This window comes from Mandrillus leucophaeus, unplaced genomic scaffold, assembly GCF_000951045.1.
Source record: "Mandrillus leucophaeus isolate KB7577 unplaced genomic scaffold, Mleu.le_1.0 Scaffold661, whole genome shotgun sequence".
In the NCBI taxonomy this organism is placed as follows: domain Eukaryota; kingdom Metazoa; phylum Chordata; class Mammalia; order Primates; family Cercopithecidae; genus Mandrillus; species Mandrillus leucophaeus.
The window spans coordinates 1,782,377-1,802,761 of record NW_012107153.1 but is presented as its reverse complement, the minus strand read 5'-3'; the positions used below and the strand labels follow the sequence as shown (position 1 = coordinate 1,802,761).

The 20,385-nt window shown below is 38.3% G+C and overlaps 1 protein-coding gene across 2 annotated transcripts in view; it reads left to right on the top strand.

Annotated features, from left to right (window-relative positions):
* The window catches only part of TENM1 (teneurin transmembrane protein 1), a 274,157-nt gene that overhangs the window by 138,778 nt on the left and 114,994 nt on the right, over positions 1 to 20,385 (top strand). For both annotated transcript variants that reach the window (XM_012001514.1, XM_012001513.1), the window contains exons 13-14: positions 6,471 to 6,614; positions 12,926 to 13,175. In XM_012001514.1, coding sequence (XP_011856904.1) covers positions 6,471 to 6,614; positions 12,926 to 13,175 — 394 coding nt within the window. The remainder of the gene's footprint in view (positions 1 to 6,470; positions 6,615 to 12,925; positions 13,176 to 20,385) is intronic.

The window sequence follows — 20,385 nt, the reverse complement described above, 5'->3', positions numbered from 1 at the left end:
AGTAACAGTATGAGAACAGCCACACTGCTTTCATAAAGAATGACAAAATTTCTGTGTCTGCAAAATAAATGAGGTCCTTTTGAAACTAAGAGCAAAGTCAGCAAAATACAAGGGACACCTCAAGCAAAGAATGAAGTGGGCATTGAAATACGATACTAGAGGCTGGGGGCCGTGGCTCATGCCTGTAATCCCAGCACTCTGGGAGGCCAAGGCGGGTGGATCACCTGAGGTCAGGAGTTCAAGACCAGCCTGGCCAACATGGTGAAACCCCGTCTCTACTAAAAATAATAATAATAAAAAAAATAGCCAGTAGTGGTGGTGCATGCCTGTAATCCCAGCTACTCGGGAGGCTGAGGCAGGAGAATTGCTTGAACCTGGGAGGCGGAGGTTACAATGAGCTGTGATCACACCACTGCACTCCAGCCTGGGCAACAAGAGTGAAACTCTGTCTAAAAAATTAAAAAATGAAAAAATTCCAGAAAGTAGGTAATCCTTCAAGGTGTGGCTTCTCTCACATGAAAAATTATCCTGCCCTGTATAATATTCAGTATATCTCCAGTGCTTCACAAATCACCTGCCTGGCACATAGAGCAGCTTGGTGAAGGTTTGCTGCATCATTGAATAACAGCACCTCACTTTCCATCACAATATTGAATCCCTTTTAATCAATCACATTGTTTCAAAGGATAGCCAGTCCATTTTCAAGGTGAGTCTATTTCCAAAACCCCTTCCTTCCCCCAAAATATGCCTAAATACTGCTAGGGGATAGTAATCTTACAATTTTTTACTGGGTAGGGACAGGGAAGGTTGTTGTTCTTCACTTGTTTTTGATGCACTGGAGAGAAACTGACTCTCTAGCCACCCTGACCTTCTTTAAATTTCTCAAAGCTACCAAGTCTCAAGGCCTTCCACACATGCCACTCTCTCTGCCTAGAATGCCCTTCCCTATAAAGGTAAACCTCTTCTTGGTAAAGAGGCTTTTCCTTGCCTCCACAGTTCAACACAAATTTCCTGGTTGCACTCTCTCATAATGCTCAGCATTTTCCCATCATAACCTTATTACAATGTGTGTGTGTGTGTGTGTGTGTGTGTTTGTGTATTTGTTTTACTTTTATATTTGTTCTTCCCTCTAGAATATAACCTCCACTGGGGGGAGGGATGCTGTCTTGTTCAACCTCATATCCCCAGTGCCCCACAAACTGCCTGTCAACGAGAGGTACCCATGAAATATTGCATATTTGTTGAATGACCAAACAAAGAAATGAATACCGACAGAGGATCAGGGTGATCCCTTAGCCTTGCCTATGTAATGGAAAGGTGGGTCTGCCCAGAGAGAGGAGAGCAGTGCCCAAGTACACAAAGGCACTCACAAATGTTTTCCATGAGCCAGTGTATCACTCTGCCTTTGGTGGCAATATAGGTTATCCATGTTGGCTTTTATACAGCTAGACTTGGACAAAGCAGCCAGAAAAAAAAAATCTCGTAATATTAGGTTTTACTGTATGTAACCTCTTGGCAAAAGTGTTGCATAGCTATCTCACTCTTGGATTATTTTAATTTCCTACCTGTACTTTCTCTTCATTCAACTACCTCACTCTAACACTATCATGTTTAACCCTTATTTTTGTAAATAGGTAGGGTAAAGATCTTAAGTAAGGGATTGCCAAACCAAATCCAGTGATTCACTGAAAGGATAATACATCATGTCCAGGTAAAGTTTATTTTAGGACGAGAAAAATGGTTCAACATTGGGAAATCTATTGCTATAATTCACTGTCTTAACAGATTAAAGGGGAAAACTATGTGAATATGTCTGTAAGTGCCGAAAAGACACTTGATGAAAATTCAACACCTGATTCTGACACTCTTAGTAAGCTAGGAATAATAGATAAACAAAGCATTTCAGGCCACTGGGCAGTGTGTCAAATTGAGGAGCCTCTGGGCTCATCTTATCCTACGATAAATCACTAGAGAATAGGGAAAGATAGAAGAATCTCTGAGAGCAGGTACTTGTTTTAAATAGATAGCATTTTGTCTACATAGTATTGGTCTGTTGTTGCCATGGCCTTCATTTGGTTCTTTAGGTTTTTTGTCTTTTGCTGTTGTTTTTGTTTTTGCATTTATCTTGTATTTTAAAATAATAGAAAATATTTACTGTTATATTCAATAATTCCTTTTGGAGAAGAAGATTTTAATCTTGTCACTAAGTACCTTTTAAATATCATGAAATTATTTTTAGATGTTCCCTGAGTTCATGAAGGTAACATGTAAATTTCTCACATTGACTATCAGACTACTTTTAATTATATATTGCCTTCATAAATGCAACCATTATAAATTCTGAAGCCTTAGCCTGAAGCTGTTGAAAGTCATCTGCTTAATCTTGTCATATTTCACACATCAGCTTCACTGCATGGCACCTTTACCTTGGCTACTTAATGTCAATCTCCTATCCTAGCCCTTATAGATGAATGTCACAGTAGCTAAACTAGGTTATCAGAGACGCCGTGACCCTCAGCCTTCTTGCCATCCCCATGTCATACAAATGCTGCTGCTCTGATAAGCAGAATGAACATTCAGTCATTTTTCCAATGTCAAATGGCTTTGGAGGAGCAAGCTACAATTTTTTACTCAGTCTTCTTTACAAGCCAGTGTAATATTTGCAAGATGACTAACAGTGAAGTCAGAGGTGCAGTCCTGTGACCAGAGGATAGAATCTTCTGCAAAAGTAACAAGACTATCTTGACAATTAGTGACTCTTGGTTATTGAACATTCTGTTAATATGTCTGTGTGGAGGTGGAGGAGAAAATACAGGAAGGCAGAAATCCATATGGAATTAGAAGAGTCACAAGGGAGGTGATCACATGGCTCAGAGAAAGTATTATTTCATAATAATTACTCTCTCTCGACTGCCTTCTCAATATATGCACACCAGCATGAACCCATTATGCTAATCCCTGGGAAATGTAGTCCAGGACCCCTTATCCACTTATTCCTGCTCACTGCGAGTCTAGTCTACTTTCTACAGCTTCTCTGCGATGTTGATGAATTTTCTTTTTCCTTTCTATTACACTCTTCTCCCTAGTCCCTACTGCAGAGTGCTAGAGACTGAATCTGTGCCCTGTACCATGCTATGTTGATGATCAGACGTGATAGACAACAGGCTGCCTAGGAAATGGTAGTGGTCCACTGTGCTTATTTAGCTGAGGCTCAGCTGTCATAGTGTCAGGCAGAGCATAGTGTCAAGACAGCGTTTTCAGTGCCAGCTCCAGTATAACCTTTTTTTCCCTATGTTTAATTATATGAAAAAAGTAGGCATTTAGTACATTATAGTCTGCTTCCATGACAGAAAGTCTAGGATTAGTTGCTATTGTATTTGCTAGTTCTTGTGAGCTTGGAGAGAAGCTCCATGGGGTGAAACATTTGCCTTCTCATAAGCTGATTGCAAGTTCCAGGATTATGTTAAAGTGGGCTGCTGTCAGAAAGAAACTTTGCCTTGTTACCCTGAGCAAAGAACCACATATGAAAATACCTCGACACACAGCTATTCTCATTAAAGTCAGCTGGAAATTTTGGACAAGTCTTAAATATAAATTATAACTTCATTAGCTCATAGAGCTTTCTTGGGGGAAAGTAAATCTAATAAAAATTAGAGGGAACTTAGTAAGTGGTTGCCTTGTTGCTATTTGCTGTGACTGGGGGAAAAAAGTAATATAATTGTGAGGTTTGCAGCCAATGCACTTTTTTGTTGTGGACTGGAGAGCAATTCAGAGAGCAGATAGGAGGAGGTGAAAAGAATACGTATGTCTCATTACCACTGCACTGAGAACTCCTTAATTGATGCTTTATGTAAGCATTTCCTGCTGCAGAGTTGGGAGGATCTTTAACTGTTACTGAGAGAGAAAAAGCAGGCTCCAAACCACCATCACAGGTCACCAGGGCACACTACTTATTTGCAAAACTGCACAATCACCTTCCGGAGGAGGGATTCTAGGAGAGCTCACCAGACTTACAATGTACAGAAGGCAGATCCAGTAATTGCCAGGAGCACTGTGGGGAAGGAGATGATGGCTTTAAGGGAACTTGTAATTATTGTCATTGTGATTATTTATTAATCAAGACTTTTAAATGTTGGCAGGAGAAGCAGAAGCTGTGTTATCCTACACACCAACATGGCCCTCAGTGTGCTCTCTAACCACCTGATTTTTCCAGCATAAGATTCAGTGTTCTATTTGGCTTTGGGGTTTGATCCTCAACCAGAAGTTATCAAATGTAATCTAGAAAGAATGCAATTTACAGTGTTAGTGCTAAAGAAGGATTAAAAGGATTGTCTACTACAGTTGTCTTTGATCTGAGATCTTTATTTGGACTTCAGAAAGTCAGTGAACTGCCTAAAGTTATATACAAAATTTTGTATGCATATGCATTTTTCTAGGAAGAATGTCCATAACTTTAATTAGATTCACAACGAAGTATTCCCTGACACAAAAGCATCTAAGAACCACCAAGTCTAGTCACTCCCTCCCACTATGCTACCAGTGAAAAGCCCAACTCCAGAGATGGAGAATAACTTGCCTGAGCCCACACAGCTAGTTAATGATAGACCTGAGAGTTGAAGTCTTTTCTAACTCTTGGTCCAAAACCAACTCTTTGCACTTTACCAGAGTTGTTTTTGCAAGTAGAAGGGCTGTATGAGATATCAGGGAGACTGTAGACAGTATTGATTTGTACCGTAAGTGTAACTTGAACTAGATTATCTTTGAGATTCCTTTCCCCTCTGAGAGTCTATTTCCACTGTTAATAGAGAACAGCATTGGCAGAGATGATTAGTTTCATCCCCCGCCCCCCGTCCATTGGCCTCCTTTGCTAATAATGCTTGGTTGAGGATAATATTAAAATGAGTCTGCATTTCATGAGTCTTTACCAGCTGATGGCTAATAGAAGGGCATCCCTGCCAGGAATGGCTACATAATTTGCAGGTCCCAGTGAAATGAAAAGGAAAATACAGAGCCCCTTGTTTAAAAAGTATTACAAATGTCAAGACAGTGACTGGAGAGCATTAAACCAAGTGTGGAGCCCTCCTAAGCATGGGTCATACCCATGAAGATGGACCTGATCCCTATTATAAGTTTTGGTAGAGTAGAGGACAAAAAGAAGCCTGCCTGCAATTTAAAATTGGCCACAAATGATCCACAAAGTCAGAGAGTTGGGTATTTGTGATTACAGGGACTTTTGGCTTGTCTGTGAATGTGCTCACACACACATGCACATGAACACACAAATCAGTTTGACTAAAATTACCATCTTTTCCCTTCACCTAATGCCAAAAACCAAAACTAGTTGACTTTATTTTTTCACTTTTGGACCTATGGTTTGGCATTGTTTAAGCACCCATTTTCATTTCCAGTTTTCATAACCAAATAACAAAGGAAGGACTGAGCTCTTCAGGGGCATCTAAAGAGTCAGGTAGAGGCAGGTACTCGAAAGCAATGGCAGACCACAGACCAACAGGGGCTATTTTAAGCTGCCAGAAAGGAGGCAAGTCGCTTCAGGATATGCAGTATAATGAGCCAGTGTTCTCAGGCTTAGAACATTATGAGGATAGAAAGCATTGTAAATTTAAGAATCAGAAATCTGGAGTTCCAACAGGTAAGCAGGTTTACCAAAAGGGAAAATGGCTAGGACTTGGTATACTTGAGCTATACATAGTTCAGTAGCGCAAAGACACTCAAGCTACCACATTCTGCATTTCCCATTTCAGTGGCATACCAGGGTTCCAAGTTTAATGCACAACATCTGTGCTGCATAGCAGTTGAAGCCAAATGTTGGGTGATGTCCCATTGGTTAGTTATATGCGGAAACCAAAACATAATGTGCACAAAGTGGAATTTACACTTGCATCACTCTAAGCAAACTTAGTCTTCTCAGCAAACCAAAAGCCAGTTACCACAGGAAAACGTAAATTAGGCAAATCCATTTTTATTAGTTTCATATGTAGTTGTTTGCTGTATAAGTGACCTAGTACTCCAAAGGCAGCTTCCTGAGTGCATTTTTCACTATAGTGGTAAAAAACTAGCCCTACCTGCTCTTCTCCTACAAAGGTGGTGAGAAATTATACTACCACAGCTTAATCCTGCAGAAAGCGACTCTCTTCAGTTTTACAGCATAGCCTCCAACCCAAAAGCCCAAAATAAAGCTTAATGTCCATAAACATATGGTACCGACCTAATAAGAGCATTTATTTACTCACTCCTTCTTATATTTATCCAATATGCACTGATCGCTTTTAAGTGACCAATGCTATGCTAGATGCAAGTTGTACTGTGCTAGGTGAAAGAAATTTGCAGTCAAATTTCAACTCTAATCAGAATTCAGTAGCCAATGTAATATCCACAGAATTGTCAACTAGTATAAACATGAAGCAAATATTTTACAATTTTCTAATGTGCTGTTAACTCTTTGTCTGCAGTATCTGTGGGATATGAATATGAAACATGCCCTGACTTTATTCTCTGGGAGCAAAGGACAGTCGTTTTACAAGGTTTTGAGATGGATGCTTCTAACCTAGGAGGCTGGTCTTTGAATAAGCATCACATTTTGAATCCTCAAAGTGGTAAGTAGCTTTTTAAATTTTTATTAATACTACTTTCACTTTCCTAATGCTGTATAATACATATTCATTGCAGAAAATTTGGAAAGTACAAGATAAAAATTACTTGTAAGAATACTACTTAGAGATGACCGTATTAGTACATTTCCTTTCAAATGTAATAATTCTATTTTGAATTACTCTTAGTGTGGTAAGAATGAGAACACTCTCATCTTAATCTATCCCTTCTTTGGACCACTCTCCCTGCTGTTCTCCTTGTTTGCAATTTAAATGTTAAATAAATCAGGAGAAGGGAGCAGAGGTGGCCCCTGAGTTTGTGCTTTTCCCAGACAAACTGAGTTTGCTACCCTGGTTATAACTCCTTCATCCAAGTTCCTTCACCTCCTGTTGCATCTTAGTGGGAAACCCGTCACTGGTGTTTTCATATAGCTTTCCTCTGAATGTCTACTGTGGAATCATGTCCCTTTTCATCTAAAGAGACAGATTCTGAACAAGCTATAGTAGGACATGTACTTTGGGTAATTTTTCCAGAATTGGGGATCAGAATGTGTTGAGGCCCCTACACACTTTCATCCAGTCATCCTTGTATCCATCTTAACTTTGTGGAACAGGTGGCTAAGGCCAGGCGATCTTATAAGGCCATGAACTGACCAAAGCTAAGAGATCCACTTTATAATCACACCCATGATATCACTTCATCTGTACCATAGTCAAATCAGCTATGTCAACGAGCCCCACAGGCTGAGAAATTTTGAATGGCAAAGCTAACCAGATTTACTTCAACCATAGAAAGAGACCGCCTACTACAGTCTCAGTGTGGGACTCTGAAGGTGAATGAGTCTATTGCTGTATGCCCCATTATACCTCTTTCCCCTCCTTCAAGGAAGATTCTGAATTCCATATCAAACAGTTTATTTTTTTAAGAGCAAAGATTCAGGATGAGATATAAAATGTCAACTTTTTTTTCTGTTGTCAAAAGGAAAGCCACAGTTTTAAAAGTACAAAAATGAAAGGGCAGATGCCACTTATTAAATTATTAGGTTTTTTGTTTTGATTTGAAAGAGTTTGACATTTTAAGCAGCCGTTTCTTTTCCACTCACTTTTATTGGCTTGTATGGATTGTCTCTTTGAAATGCCTGTCATTGACATTAAACACAAAGTAGGAAATGACCTCAATCGAGCCAGCCCCCAGCTGTGTGCTCCCAGTCTTGTATCCTCTTACCATTTGCTTCACACAGACTTGAAACATTCAGAACAGAAGGGAGTCATTCAGAAAGTTGGCTTTGGGGCCCCCCTGATTTCCACAAATGTGTTATCTCCACCCCTAATTCACCAGTAATTAGATTTTAGGTAATAGGCATCAAGTTATTTCTGAGAATTTTTAACAGCTTTATTGAAGTATAATTTATACATCATAAAATTTACCCATTATAAGTATACACTTCAATGATCTTTAGTAAATTTGTAGTTGTGCAACCATCACCACAACCCAGTTTTAGAATATTTTTATCACCCCCAAAAGATTGTGTGTGCTCATTCACAGCCCCACTAAATCTGCTTTGTGTTTCTACCTTTCTGAGAAATTTATTCTGAGAAAGAAGCCTTCCTTTGGATAGGTTTTTAAAAAGGAACATTTGTTCATTTTATCATCTCATTTGTAGACGCGTATTTCCAACCAAGAACTCATCACACTTGCCAGGAAACAGATCTGAAGCCAGCTCTGCTGCTGCCTTTCAGCCTGACCTTGGACACGAAAACCTCTCTTGGGATGTTTTCGAAGTCTAAATCCCACCCACAAAGGCAGTTTTAGAGGCAGGAATGATAAGTGTGACGGAGCAGCTTTGGGAAGACCAATTTAGAAAGCAATGCTCTTTCCCCCTCGGGTCAGACAGTCTTTTCTGACTGATTAAGGCAAGAGCAACGTCTCTCCAAATTCCCCCACTCCACTTCTCTCTGGGAAAAACGTAACTCTTTAGGCATCCTGCTTTTTTGATCAGAGACAGATAGCAGATTAAAAACAAGAATCTATCTTCTCCCAGTTTCCTCTCACTAGTTAAAAAGACACCTGTAATTAGACTGGATGTCTGCTGCCATTCTATTCCTCAGTTTTCTTTGGCTCCAAAATCATTATGCAATGGGTAGTTTCTAGCAGGCAGTGTTTTCAGACCTTTTGTCATTTCCGTTGCTGCAATTATATTACCTGACAATTAACCATTGGTTGTGGAGAATTGTTTCCCAAATATTAGACCTGGTATATAAAGATGGTTCTGATTTTCACTGAGATAAAAGCACCAGAAACTTGTGGTTTTCAACATTATTCCTTTAAGTACATCTTCTTAGTGATTATAAAGAGGGTATATTCATTCATTTTAAGAAAACTGAGTTCTTTAAAATTATAAGAAAGTTGTGCATATCTGTTACAGAACTAAGCTATTTGTTTGCTATATCTTTTCTCAAACATATCCCCTAGGGTTTCCTGCCAGTTGAGTGTCTAAAATTATCAAAAAGAACAATCTAGGGCACTAACTGGGTATTGTCATCTGTCTCAAAATTGGTAAAGAATTTCTTTTAACTTATCCTCCAAAATAAGCCAGTAGTTTGCCGACAAATGGTTTTACTGGGAGGAGAAGTAAATATCCATTGATCACACTGGCATACCTCCCAGTTTGTGTTTATATCCACTCAGTCAAGTACTGAGAGAAATATGTGTTGTGTCTCTTTGTTGTTCATAAATCTGAAAAATGGTTTCTTCCTTGAAATCAGCATAAAGCACCACCCACTGGCTTTCAAGGAGATTTTTTATTTCAGACATATTTGTAAACATCAAAAGAAGTTCTGAACAAAGTAGCAAGAGGGTATGACTAGTATGTTTAAAAGTGTGCTTACCTTATTATACAGTGGACTTGGCTTTTTGGCAAAGAAAAGGAAAACTTTGAAGATAAAATGTGCAGTAGGCCCCATTCAGTGGGGTTTCGTTAACTGTAAATAAGACGCCCAATCCTTAGCAGGAAGTTGGCCTTCACATAAATAATGTGTGTTGTCCTAGGATCATTTGATTCCCTTTTCAAAATGAGCATGTGTGGCAGAAGAAACTGGAAAGGAGGCAGCAGTAATTGATCAAGATTTCTAGGAACATAAACAAAATATTTTCAAAGCAACATTTTGCAAAAGAATTGATATTAAATCATGGTTGCTAGATGGTATGCCCTGGTTCTGTGTAATGGAAGGTTAAACAGATTCTTGAAACAACAAAAACACCCTTCAAAATGATCTATTTTTCCAGGGCAATACAAAAGGGGATTGCCTATTTTTGTTTTGATTGCTTCAGCTTTAAACAGGAATGGTAATTTCAGTACACGGGCACTTTAGTACCTTGCATGAAAGCCAGACATCAATTGTTGAGATGTAATCAGAAAGTACATTGCCTTATGTTTTATTTCCTTTAATCATTCTTCTTCTTTGATGGAGTGTTGGGCTTTCTAATAGAAAAGGGACGTTTTAGAATTGCAGGCTTAGAAGAATGGTTTAGAATAGCCATCTTTAGTTTTAAAATTGCCAGGAGGCTGGTAATAACATGTCATTTTGAGGGTAATTGTTAACTATACCATTATATTGATATTTAAAAAATGGAGATCTACCTGTGAAAATAGATGTTAATAGCAAATCTGGTATTTCCAAGCCAATAATTGGAAAGATTTTTGAATGATATACACTACAGTGCATTGCTGAAATACTGACATGCTGAACAGCGGTTTCCTCATTTATTAAAGAACATATCATAGTCTCGTTTGTAGAATATTCTGTTAGCAATCAAGAGATTTCTCTTCAATGGTGTTGTACAACTGTCATTCCAGTTCTCATTCACCTCCTCCTAATTTATTTGAATTACAATACTGACCACACTGCAACTAAATGTTTTTTGGGAAATGAAATTCAGTCCTGTTAATCTTACTTAATTAACTATTCTAAATCTTAAGAAAGGTCTCTACTACCTAATAAAGTTATTAATAAAATAATAAGAAAGTAGTGATCCTCAAGAAATCTCACAGTTCTGCAATAAAAGACCAATTTGTTAGGGCATAAACTCACAGCTGCTTCTGCAAATCATATGTTGCAAAAGTAGCCAGAAATCGCCCTGGAAGGAAAAGTAAAAATACTTAAATTTGAAATCCAAATACTATATGACGGATGGAATTTCTGTTTGCTGGAAGACTCTTTCCAACCATGTATTGCCACCATGGTATTGTAGCATGTTTTACCCACTTGTTTATTTTTGCCAGCAATGTTCCTACCTCAGAGTGATCAATAGTTTCTATGGTAGGACTGTGGTACCAAAAGTTGGAAGAAAAATAAGGAGACATTTCAGGAAATGTTTAGGGAGAATAACAGGCAATGCAAGGAGATAGACAGCAGGGGGAAAGGGAGAAAAAAATAAGGCTTAACCATATAACTGCATTCATTCATTTGCTATCAGTGACTTCAGTCTGACACATGGGCATGCCTTCCCACAACATGGATGTTTCACCTGCCCTGGCTCATTCTGGGCTGACTTGAGCTATTTAGCACAGCAGTACTTGTTCCTTGGATTTTCTGCCCAGGCTCAGCAGGCTTGCAAAATCATTGGAATTTAGACAATGAAACTATGAGAAACTCAAAGCCTATTTTCAACATTTACTGAGCACTTATAGTGATTTGGCCACAGGGATTGGCACTAAAATACAGAAAGGAGTAAGAAAGAGGATCTGCCTTCAAGGAGCTCATTCATGTTCTAATGAGAAAGACAGAGAAGTAATAAAAACTGTATCACACAATGTGATAAATGTTGTAACAGAGCTATGGAAAACAAACTATGGGCACACAGAGGAGGGAGTAACTGACTCTGCCTTGATGGAGCATTGAGGAAAACTTGAGCTGAGCTTTAAAGGATGAATAGAACTTCCCCAAGCAGACACGATGAGGAAGGCATTCAAGATAAAGATAATAGCATGGACAAAAACATAGAGGAATGGAAGTAGGTGAAAGTAACCATAAGTAGTTTGTTCTGGCTAGATCTCAGGATATAGATGAAAGCATGATGAGAGGGGAGACTGAAGAAGTAGTCAAGGGCCAAATCATGAAGGACTTTGTATGTCTTAACAATAAGGAATGTGCCCTTTATCCTAAAGGGATATGGAGCTATTTAAAGGTATTAAGCCACAGACTGAAATAATCTCTATGGCAGGAGTGGGGACGAAGATCTGGAAATGGGTATGCATGGAGACCAAGAGACCAAGAAGTTAAGAAAAACTAAACTAATGTGGGAATAGTGAAGAAGAAACTGGTTTCAACACATTTTAAGGGATAGACTCAATGGGAGTTAATGATTAATCAGGTTTCAAGAATGGGGGGAAAGAAGAGCCATAGTGATATCTAGATTTCCAATTTAGGTAATTGTATGCATGGTACGACCACTCACAAGATGATTAGGGAACACAAGAGGAAGAGCGGGGTTTGGGAGGGGTTGCAGAAAAATAGTGAGTTCAGTTTTTATATGTTTGAGTCTGAGGTAATTATGGGGGGTCCAAGTAAAAAGGTCTAGAAGGAAATTGCATGTCAGTTAAGAACTCTCTGGATGGGAGAAAGTTTCAGCATATAGAAATGGGAGTTAAAGCTGTGGGTATGGATGAGATTGCCCACACAGAATGTCTGCAAAGCATTTTCATAAGTCAGTATCTCTATTTCCTGCACTGATGATAGTGTGATATGGTCCAAAAGAGTGGAAAATTCAAGTTTCTTTCGTATATTTTTGAAGTACATTCTAGCAGTAGGATTTCTTTTCTTTTCACAGAAGTAGATTACCTTCCTGATTGTGTTTTGCTAAGGTTAATATTAAAATTGACTGATATTCTCTTTTCAGGAACCGGTTTCATAGTGAGGGTAATTTGAAGTCAGACAGGTATGTGCTAGGCATCAGAAAAGAGTCAGCCAGTTATGGAAATGTAGCCACAGATGATTCACAGAGCCCAGAGTGAATAGGTCATTAAAAGTTAGTCATCAAATGCTTTATTGAGTCATTTAGAATCAACATTATAAGGACTGGTTGCATTACCCTACTTCACAGATGGACAAACTGAGGCAAAGTATTATGCTACTATTTGTTGTGGTTATGCAATTAAACAAAACTGAGGAAAGTGTGTGTTTCATTCTCAGGTTCTCTTATGCCAGGCCAAAGCTCCTTCCTGCTTTGAATGATGAAAAGTAAATTAAAATATTGCAGAGATTATTTTGTGGTAATTGCTTTTCTTAAATTCTCTTTTTGTTTTCCTTGAATCTAGGAATCATACACAAAGGGAATGGAGAAAATATGTTCATTTCCCAGCAACCCCCAGTCATATCAACCATAATGGGTAATGGACACCAAAGGAGTGTAGCCTGCACCAATTGCAATGGCCCAGCCCACAACAACAAACTCTTTGCTCCTGTCGCCTTAGCTTCTGGCCCTGATGGTAGTGTGTATGTTGGCGACTTCAATTTTGTAAGGAGAATATTTCCCTCGGGGAACTCTGTTAGTATTTTGGAATTGAGGTAAGTCTTCTCTAATCTCTATATATTTGCTTAGCAGATAAAGCAAAAAGCAAGATAACATGAAAAGACAAAGCATTGCCAGAAGAAGCAGAAAATGCAGTTGCCCCTATTGTAGCACTGAGTTAAGATGCAGGAATAGGGACAAAGGTCAACGTGCCCACTCTTCCTACTTGAAGGATCCTTTGAGCACTACTTTGGAGAACCAGGAAGTGTTAACATCCCTGTATGTATGTCCTTCCCTGTATACAGTGCTGACACTGACATGGATCTCAATACTTCCAAGCACTCAAGTAAGTCACTCACTCACTGCTGGCCACTGTGAAGACTCATCAAAACTATTCCATTCTAGTTGGGAGAGATACTGTCTGATCCAAAAGGCTTAACTTCGTAAGTTTTTATTTCCAATCTTTGGAAATGGTCATTTCATAAACAAGAAAATGGAAATCTGGTTTTCATGGCATGATAAAGAAGGAAGAACTGGTTCTTTACCCTTAAAAGCCCTACCCCATGATAATTAAAGCACTTATCTTTAGATTTTCTCACACGGTTTAATAATTTTCTTGAGAGTACAAAGTATTTTGACACCTTTTGTAAGGAATTCGTAGCTTTTAGTATTCCATATCCTGAAGTTCCACAAAGATTATGACTAAATTGACTGTGGCTTAATTCGCTTATTTCTTCCCTTTCTGAGATTATAAGACACAAGTGTGTATCTTCTGGAGTTATAGAATAGGGAAGCTTCAACTCCCATCTCCTTAAGAATACACAAACCTGTTTCCTTTCCCCTGGGTAAACTGGTAGAGCCTTCTTTCTAATTAGTTATGATAGCTGTATTCCCTACACATGCGTCTGGAACATTTGGCTTAAAGTTTCTCTATGTTCCAGAAGATCTAGATGCTATCCTATGAACTATTCCATAAAACAGTTTTTTCTTCAGGCTTCTCCTCAATGACCTGACAAATAGTGATCAAATATAGTGACTGGAGAGCAGAGACATTGATAGAGCAACTCGTATGTACATGGCATCATCAAAGCCAATTAAAACACATGAGAAGTCTTGGGTCATTTTCATTTAACACTTACTTTCACACAAGCATGTAAATTTGAATACATAAGGGCATTTCTCAAAAATTTTCAGATTATCATGCTTGTTATGGAATATACCTCCGTTTTCTAATACTGAATTTTTCCCTCACACCTAGCTGGGGAAATCTTCTGGTCCTAAGCCCCATCCACTTTTCACATTAATTCACTCCAGTTTTAATACATTTCTTAATTATAATAGCAAAGGCTGTCATAGGGAAGAAAGCTGTTAAATCCCTTAGCTAATGAAAAAATAGACTGTAAAGTTAAGACTTTATAATAAAGACAAAGCACTTTTAGAGAGTCTAGAGAGGTACTAATTCATAGTACCCTACCCTAATCAAGTGTTCATGTACCTCAGGATGTTACACCTCATGGCGACTTGTCATTTCTAGCAGCACATCTCTTTGGGCACCTACTTACTGGAAAGTCAACAGGAAGGCCCAGATGGTTGGTTGCATGCCTGGATGTGGAAATGATTTATACAACAGTCCACATTGTTTTCAAAACCCTAGGGATGCTCTATCTACATAATGCCAAATATGGATGAGAGCACTGAACAATTCATTCAACATGTGAATGTTTCCAGTAATCCAGACTGTCAGGTAGACAGAGACCTTGTCTTGCTGAGGCTACATAGTTAACCCTATAAAGCCTGTATAGCTAACCCCTATATAGCTAACTCCTCAAAGGAAAAACAGTAAAATTATCTACAAAAACAAAACAAAAAATTATATTAATATTTTTTAAACTCTAGCTAAATTTAGTCCTTTTCTTTGTAATTTAAATGTAAATCTACCGAAAGTGGAACAATTGTCATTCATTGATGAGATTCTCTCTTGGTCAAGGATCCTTAACAGTTTACAGATTTGCATTTTAGTCCAAAGTACCTTATGACCTTCAACACAAAGCCATTCGAAGTATAAAATAGAATAACTTGGACCCTAATTGCAAACTGATTTTCTCAGTATAAAGAAAAATTAGTTTCTGACAGTTTGAAGTACTATCCAATGCCTCTATTCATTCTTATTCCATGACACTGTTTTGTCTCATTGTCTCAGCTCTTCACTTAGGCATGCACACACTTTGAATTCACGCATCAAGGCTCTCTCGCTTAGCTTGAGAGCTTTTCTCAAGCTAACTGGCTTTTCTGAGTTGAGATCCTTTTGAGTAGTTCTTCTTAACATTTTTTTATTAGTGTTAGATTCCTTTGAGAATCTACTGAAGGCTATGGACCCCTCTCCTTAGGAAAAACAAAATAACACAAAATGGCATATATGATTTAAGGGATTGCATTTTTATCCCTTCCTTAGAGTTCCCTACCTCCCACTGCCCCACCAGCAACCAGTTCCTGTAGATGAAGCCCTTTTATAGACTCATGTTTAATATCCCCTGCATTAGGTTCAAGGAGAAAAGGCAATTATTTCTTCTCTATTCCAACACTCCTGTGATTGGCCATCAAAGAAATAAGCTAATTGAATATACATGACCATTTCGATCTAATTGACAGGTAACTCCCTAACTGTTTGACTATAGTCAAAACCATCAAACCAGTTTATGTCAGCACATATTAGCTGTCATTAGCTGTCATGTTTACTCAGAAACTAATATAGCTCTTATTAGATTCACTTTTTTTAAAAAAAAATAAAAGCATCTATCCTGATCAGTTGCCTATATGTGTACTGTACATTGTACATATAATTTGTGGATGTATATATTTGCTTTATAAATTTTCCAAATTTAAACTTCCTGCGGAGAAATAAGTTGATTTAATAAGGCTGTGCTATCTTAAGAACCATAATGGTCATTGATTCTACTGTATTTAGATAAAAACCTCACTTTGTACCAGTTTTTTTCTCGAGATCAGTTAATTTAATTGCTCTGTGCACTATGCAAATTAGTCACTTTTCTTGGTTGAGTCATCTGATTCCTGGAAACACAGACTAATATAGCCATTATGTTATTAGTTGTATTTAAAATTGTGAATGGAGAGGCAATATTGTCAACAGATGATTATAGAATGGGATAGAAAGCCTTATAGATTTTGATCCTGTCAGGTTATTCATTATATAAATGATCTACTGTGTTCTCTAGTAGTTCTCTTCCCTATCTATAAAATTGACTTCAGGTTTATACTTGAACATCCTCTTACATGACACATAAAATTTAACCTGTTTAGAGATCCACAGATGTGTAGCTCTCAGCCCAAAGTTTGATGACATTTTGGGAGGACATATAGTTTGCCCCTAATGGATGCCCTTCTAGATCCTTTTGTTTCATATTGGACCACACCAAACAATTCCAGATGTCCTTGGAAGTTTGAAGATTGGAAGACTGTAGACATTTTCTGCCTCAGCCCTATTGATCTGAACTCTTTCCAATTGAAACATCTGACCTCAAAAAACTTCATTTTCATTGGTTGCCAGTCATTTATTTCCTCTAGCTAGTCCCCCATTGGTAGAACAAGGAGGAAAAGGAAAAGTCAGCAATATCACTATCATTAGAAATCTGCCAAGAGAAACAATATTATTTCTTATTATTTAAGTATATAGTACCCCTTTGCCTGTTTCCTGCAGATTTCATTCATATGTATACATCTTAAAGCTTCTTTCCAGTGGGAGATTGAGGTAAGATAATAAAGAAGGAAAGCTTTTAAGATCATACAGTTAAACCTCTGTGACTTTAAAAATATATCCCTTGAAAAAAATTTTAAGATAGATTCACTTCTAGGTGGGACAGTTTAGGTGTTGGTTTCACTAGGGATTTACTCCTTGTATTTATATAGATAGATAGATACTTATATATGCATGTGTGTGTGTGTATGCACACACATATATATGTATACATACATATATATATGCAGACACACCCACAGATTTCAGTAGAACAAAAATGACATCACAGATTTGTGAGCTTAGTATTAGAAGGATCCATGAGGGTATCAGGTGTAAAATTGTGCCCAATCCATGCCTGATGTTTGTTGTCTCTACATTGATCTCTTTCAGTCACGGGAAGCTTTAGTACTTCTCAAGATCCATTGCATCTTTGGACTGCTCCATTAGAACATTCTTCCTTATATTCAGCCAAAATCTGCCTTTGTGAAAAATTCACTCGGTAGTGGCAAATGGTAGCATCTAAAACAGTACATAAGTCACTTCCCTCTTTTACCTGACAAACTTTCACAAGTGTGAGGAGAGCTGTCATTGGTTCCTGAGCTTTCTCTTCCTCAGTCTAAACATCTACAAGTCCTTCAACTATTTCTCATCAATTATGACTTAGTTGACTTTTTAAATTGTTATAGCCTCAGGACCACTTTTAAGTTTTCTGAAACTAACAGGGATAATTATATAAGTAAAAACAGGAGACACCATATCAAGTGCTTTGCAAGAATTCAAATATGTAATATCCCCCTGTACCCCTCTCATCTTCTAATTTCACAACTCTGTTAGAAAACCCATTAAGCATGACTGGAAATGATTTATTCTTTATAAAAACCTCATGCTGCTATTGTTCAAGATTTCATTATTCTCTAGATATTTATTTTGTCTTTCCCTTAAAAATGAAAGAGATAAGAAAATAAGAGCCTGACAAATGCTTCTTGGTATCTTAAGTAATTTGGATTCAACAAATGTCAATGTGACATGAAAATTTCTCTTGAGATTTTCCTGTTTCTTTTCCAGCAACTGCTTAATATTTCATACATTGTGCTCTGGACTTGATTCCTGTCATTGACTGGGAATGGAGTAGAACTGGAATAGCAGCCATTTAGGGGCAGTTAGAATGTTGAGAGGCAGGAGAACTTGTAGAGCTCTCCGCTGAAGGAACAAATGGAAATGGAGCTTTGAGAGCTCTACAAATATCTCAGAAATGGCCATGAACCATCCTCTTGTCAACAGCATTGGAGCTACAAATACTAGAAGCACTACATGTAGATGAAATAGGTAGTTACCTCCCCAGTTTGATCTCATGTATTAGCAGTGGTACTCAAGGATTCCCTCCACCTCACCCAAAGACGTCTTCACTGGCCTTCCATGGTGCCCAAAAATTTCACTCTAAGAAATATGTTCCTTTGAATTGAAACATTGCATCTCTAAGATTTCCCAAAACATGAACCTCTTTTAGAATGGCTCATCAAGCTAAAAGCATTCATGAGTCCCTCGATATGGATTCATTCATCAGATTGCTTTTCAAAGGGACTGCTAGCTGAAAACAGGGCCCTAAAACAGGACGGGTAAGTTGTGATAAGGGCAAGGAACAGAGCCAGAGCATGGGGGAAGGTAGTCTTTGATGAGGGTCGCTGGAGTTGGAATCTCTGATAAGTCAGTGACAATCAGGAGTATGCTCTGATGTCCAAAGGAAGAAGACAAGGGAAAGAGGAGCAGGAAGGGCAGACCATTCTTTGATGTCAAATGTTTCTGGCCAAGAATATGAAAAGAAGCTGAGAACAGCATGAAGAACAAGTAAAGGGCTGCAGCCACCACAGTGCAGGCCACTCAAACTCCCATGATGCCAGGTCACTAGAAAACAGCTCCAAAATTGGCATATGTCCTCCTTTCCATTCTTTACCTTACAAAAATATAAAAGGAATAGATGGTACATTATGTTAAGTGAAAGAAGCTAGACAAAAAAGGACAAATATTAAATGGCTCAATTTATACAAAATATCTAGAATAGGGCATTCTTGTGGTTGCCTGGGGCTGAGGGAGGGGGAAAATGGGAAGTGACCACAAATAGGTATGGAGTTTCTTCATAGCGTGATGAAAATGTTCTGGAATTGAATAATGATAAAGGCTACACAACTCTCTAAATGTACTGGAAACCACTGAATTGCACATTTTAGAAGGGTAAATTTTATGGTATACAAATCATATCAATAATTTTCTTTTAAATTAAAGAAGAAGAGTACATGACCCTTTCATCACCTGGATCTTGAGAAAATCAAAGGTCAACTTAAAGACTCTAACATTGGAAGCATGTCTTGCTCTAAAAAGATTTGAAATTCCATTTCTTTCTCTTCCTAACTCGTGGCAAGCTTCAAGTTGGTCCATTGCCAGGTGGTGGTGCCCACGGATGGGCCCAGGCCCTTGTGAAGAGCTCACACACTGACACCTCAGCATGTAGTCAGTTGGTAGCTAGATAGCAGACTGACTTTGGTGGTGGCTCAGTCCTAAATCCTTAACGAAAAGTAATTCTGAGACAGAACAAGGTCACACACTGGAAATAAATTCCGTCATTTTCACTTCCTCCCTCTGAGATGTTAATGAGAGAAGCTGCTCTGCATAATATGGGACATCTTTCCAAATTCACAGTGACATTATTGGCAGAATCAGAAGCAGCTGCAGGAAAGTCAAACCATCCCCCTCTCACTCCTTGCCATCATGTAAGAATTTCAAAACCCTTTGTAGCCACACAAATGGTTCTGTACCATGAGAATCTGTTTCAGATTAAACCATGTTTTAATGAGATCTTTCTAGTACTTTCACAACTAAACTTCCTTCAGGAGGATCACCTATGTCACAATAATTACAGCTAGCCTCAAGCACACTCATTGTATAATTTAGAGGCCACAAAAACAGGCAAGTGTCTAGAGCCAAAGAAATTGAAAGAGGTGCAAATGAAGGCCTGCGGCCAGGTTTCTAATCAGAGCTCCTCATCCTTATCAGTTCACCTTTGTTTCAACCTACAGGATACCTACCCGTTTGAGATGAGCAAAGGAAACAGAAAAGTCAGTGAACCTTGACCTGTGGCCCAACTAGTAAAATCTCAGAGAGGTTCTTTTTAAAAAGAGTTGAATCTGTTGTAGCAGATAGTTTCAGATGAAAAATTTTGTATATTTTCTTCTTCCCTGAGATTCCAAAGAATAAGACCATTTCCTAGTTTAGATTTTTTAAAAAAAGGTTATCTTTATGTTTTAAAAATGACATAGGGCCAGATTTAAAAGGATTTTAAAAATTAAAATGACCGTATTTCACAGATGATTATAGCTTTTTAATTCTGGGCAGACTTGTCCCAAAGTCAGGCCTATACACAGACCACACTCCCTGTGTGAGAAACCTCATACTGGGTCCCATCATGAAATACCCTAGGCAATACCCTGTGCCAAGAGGCTTATAGATCAGGAGCCACC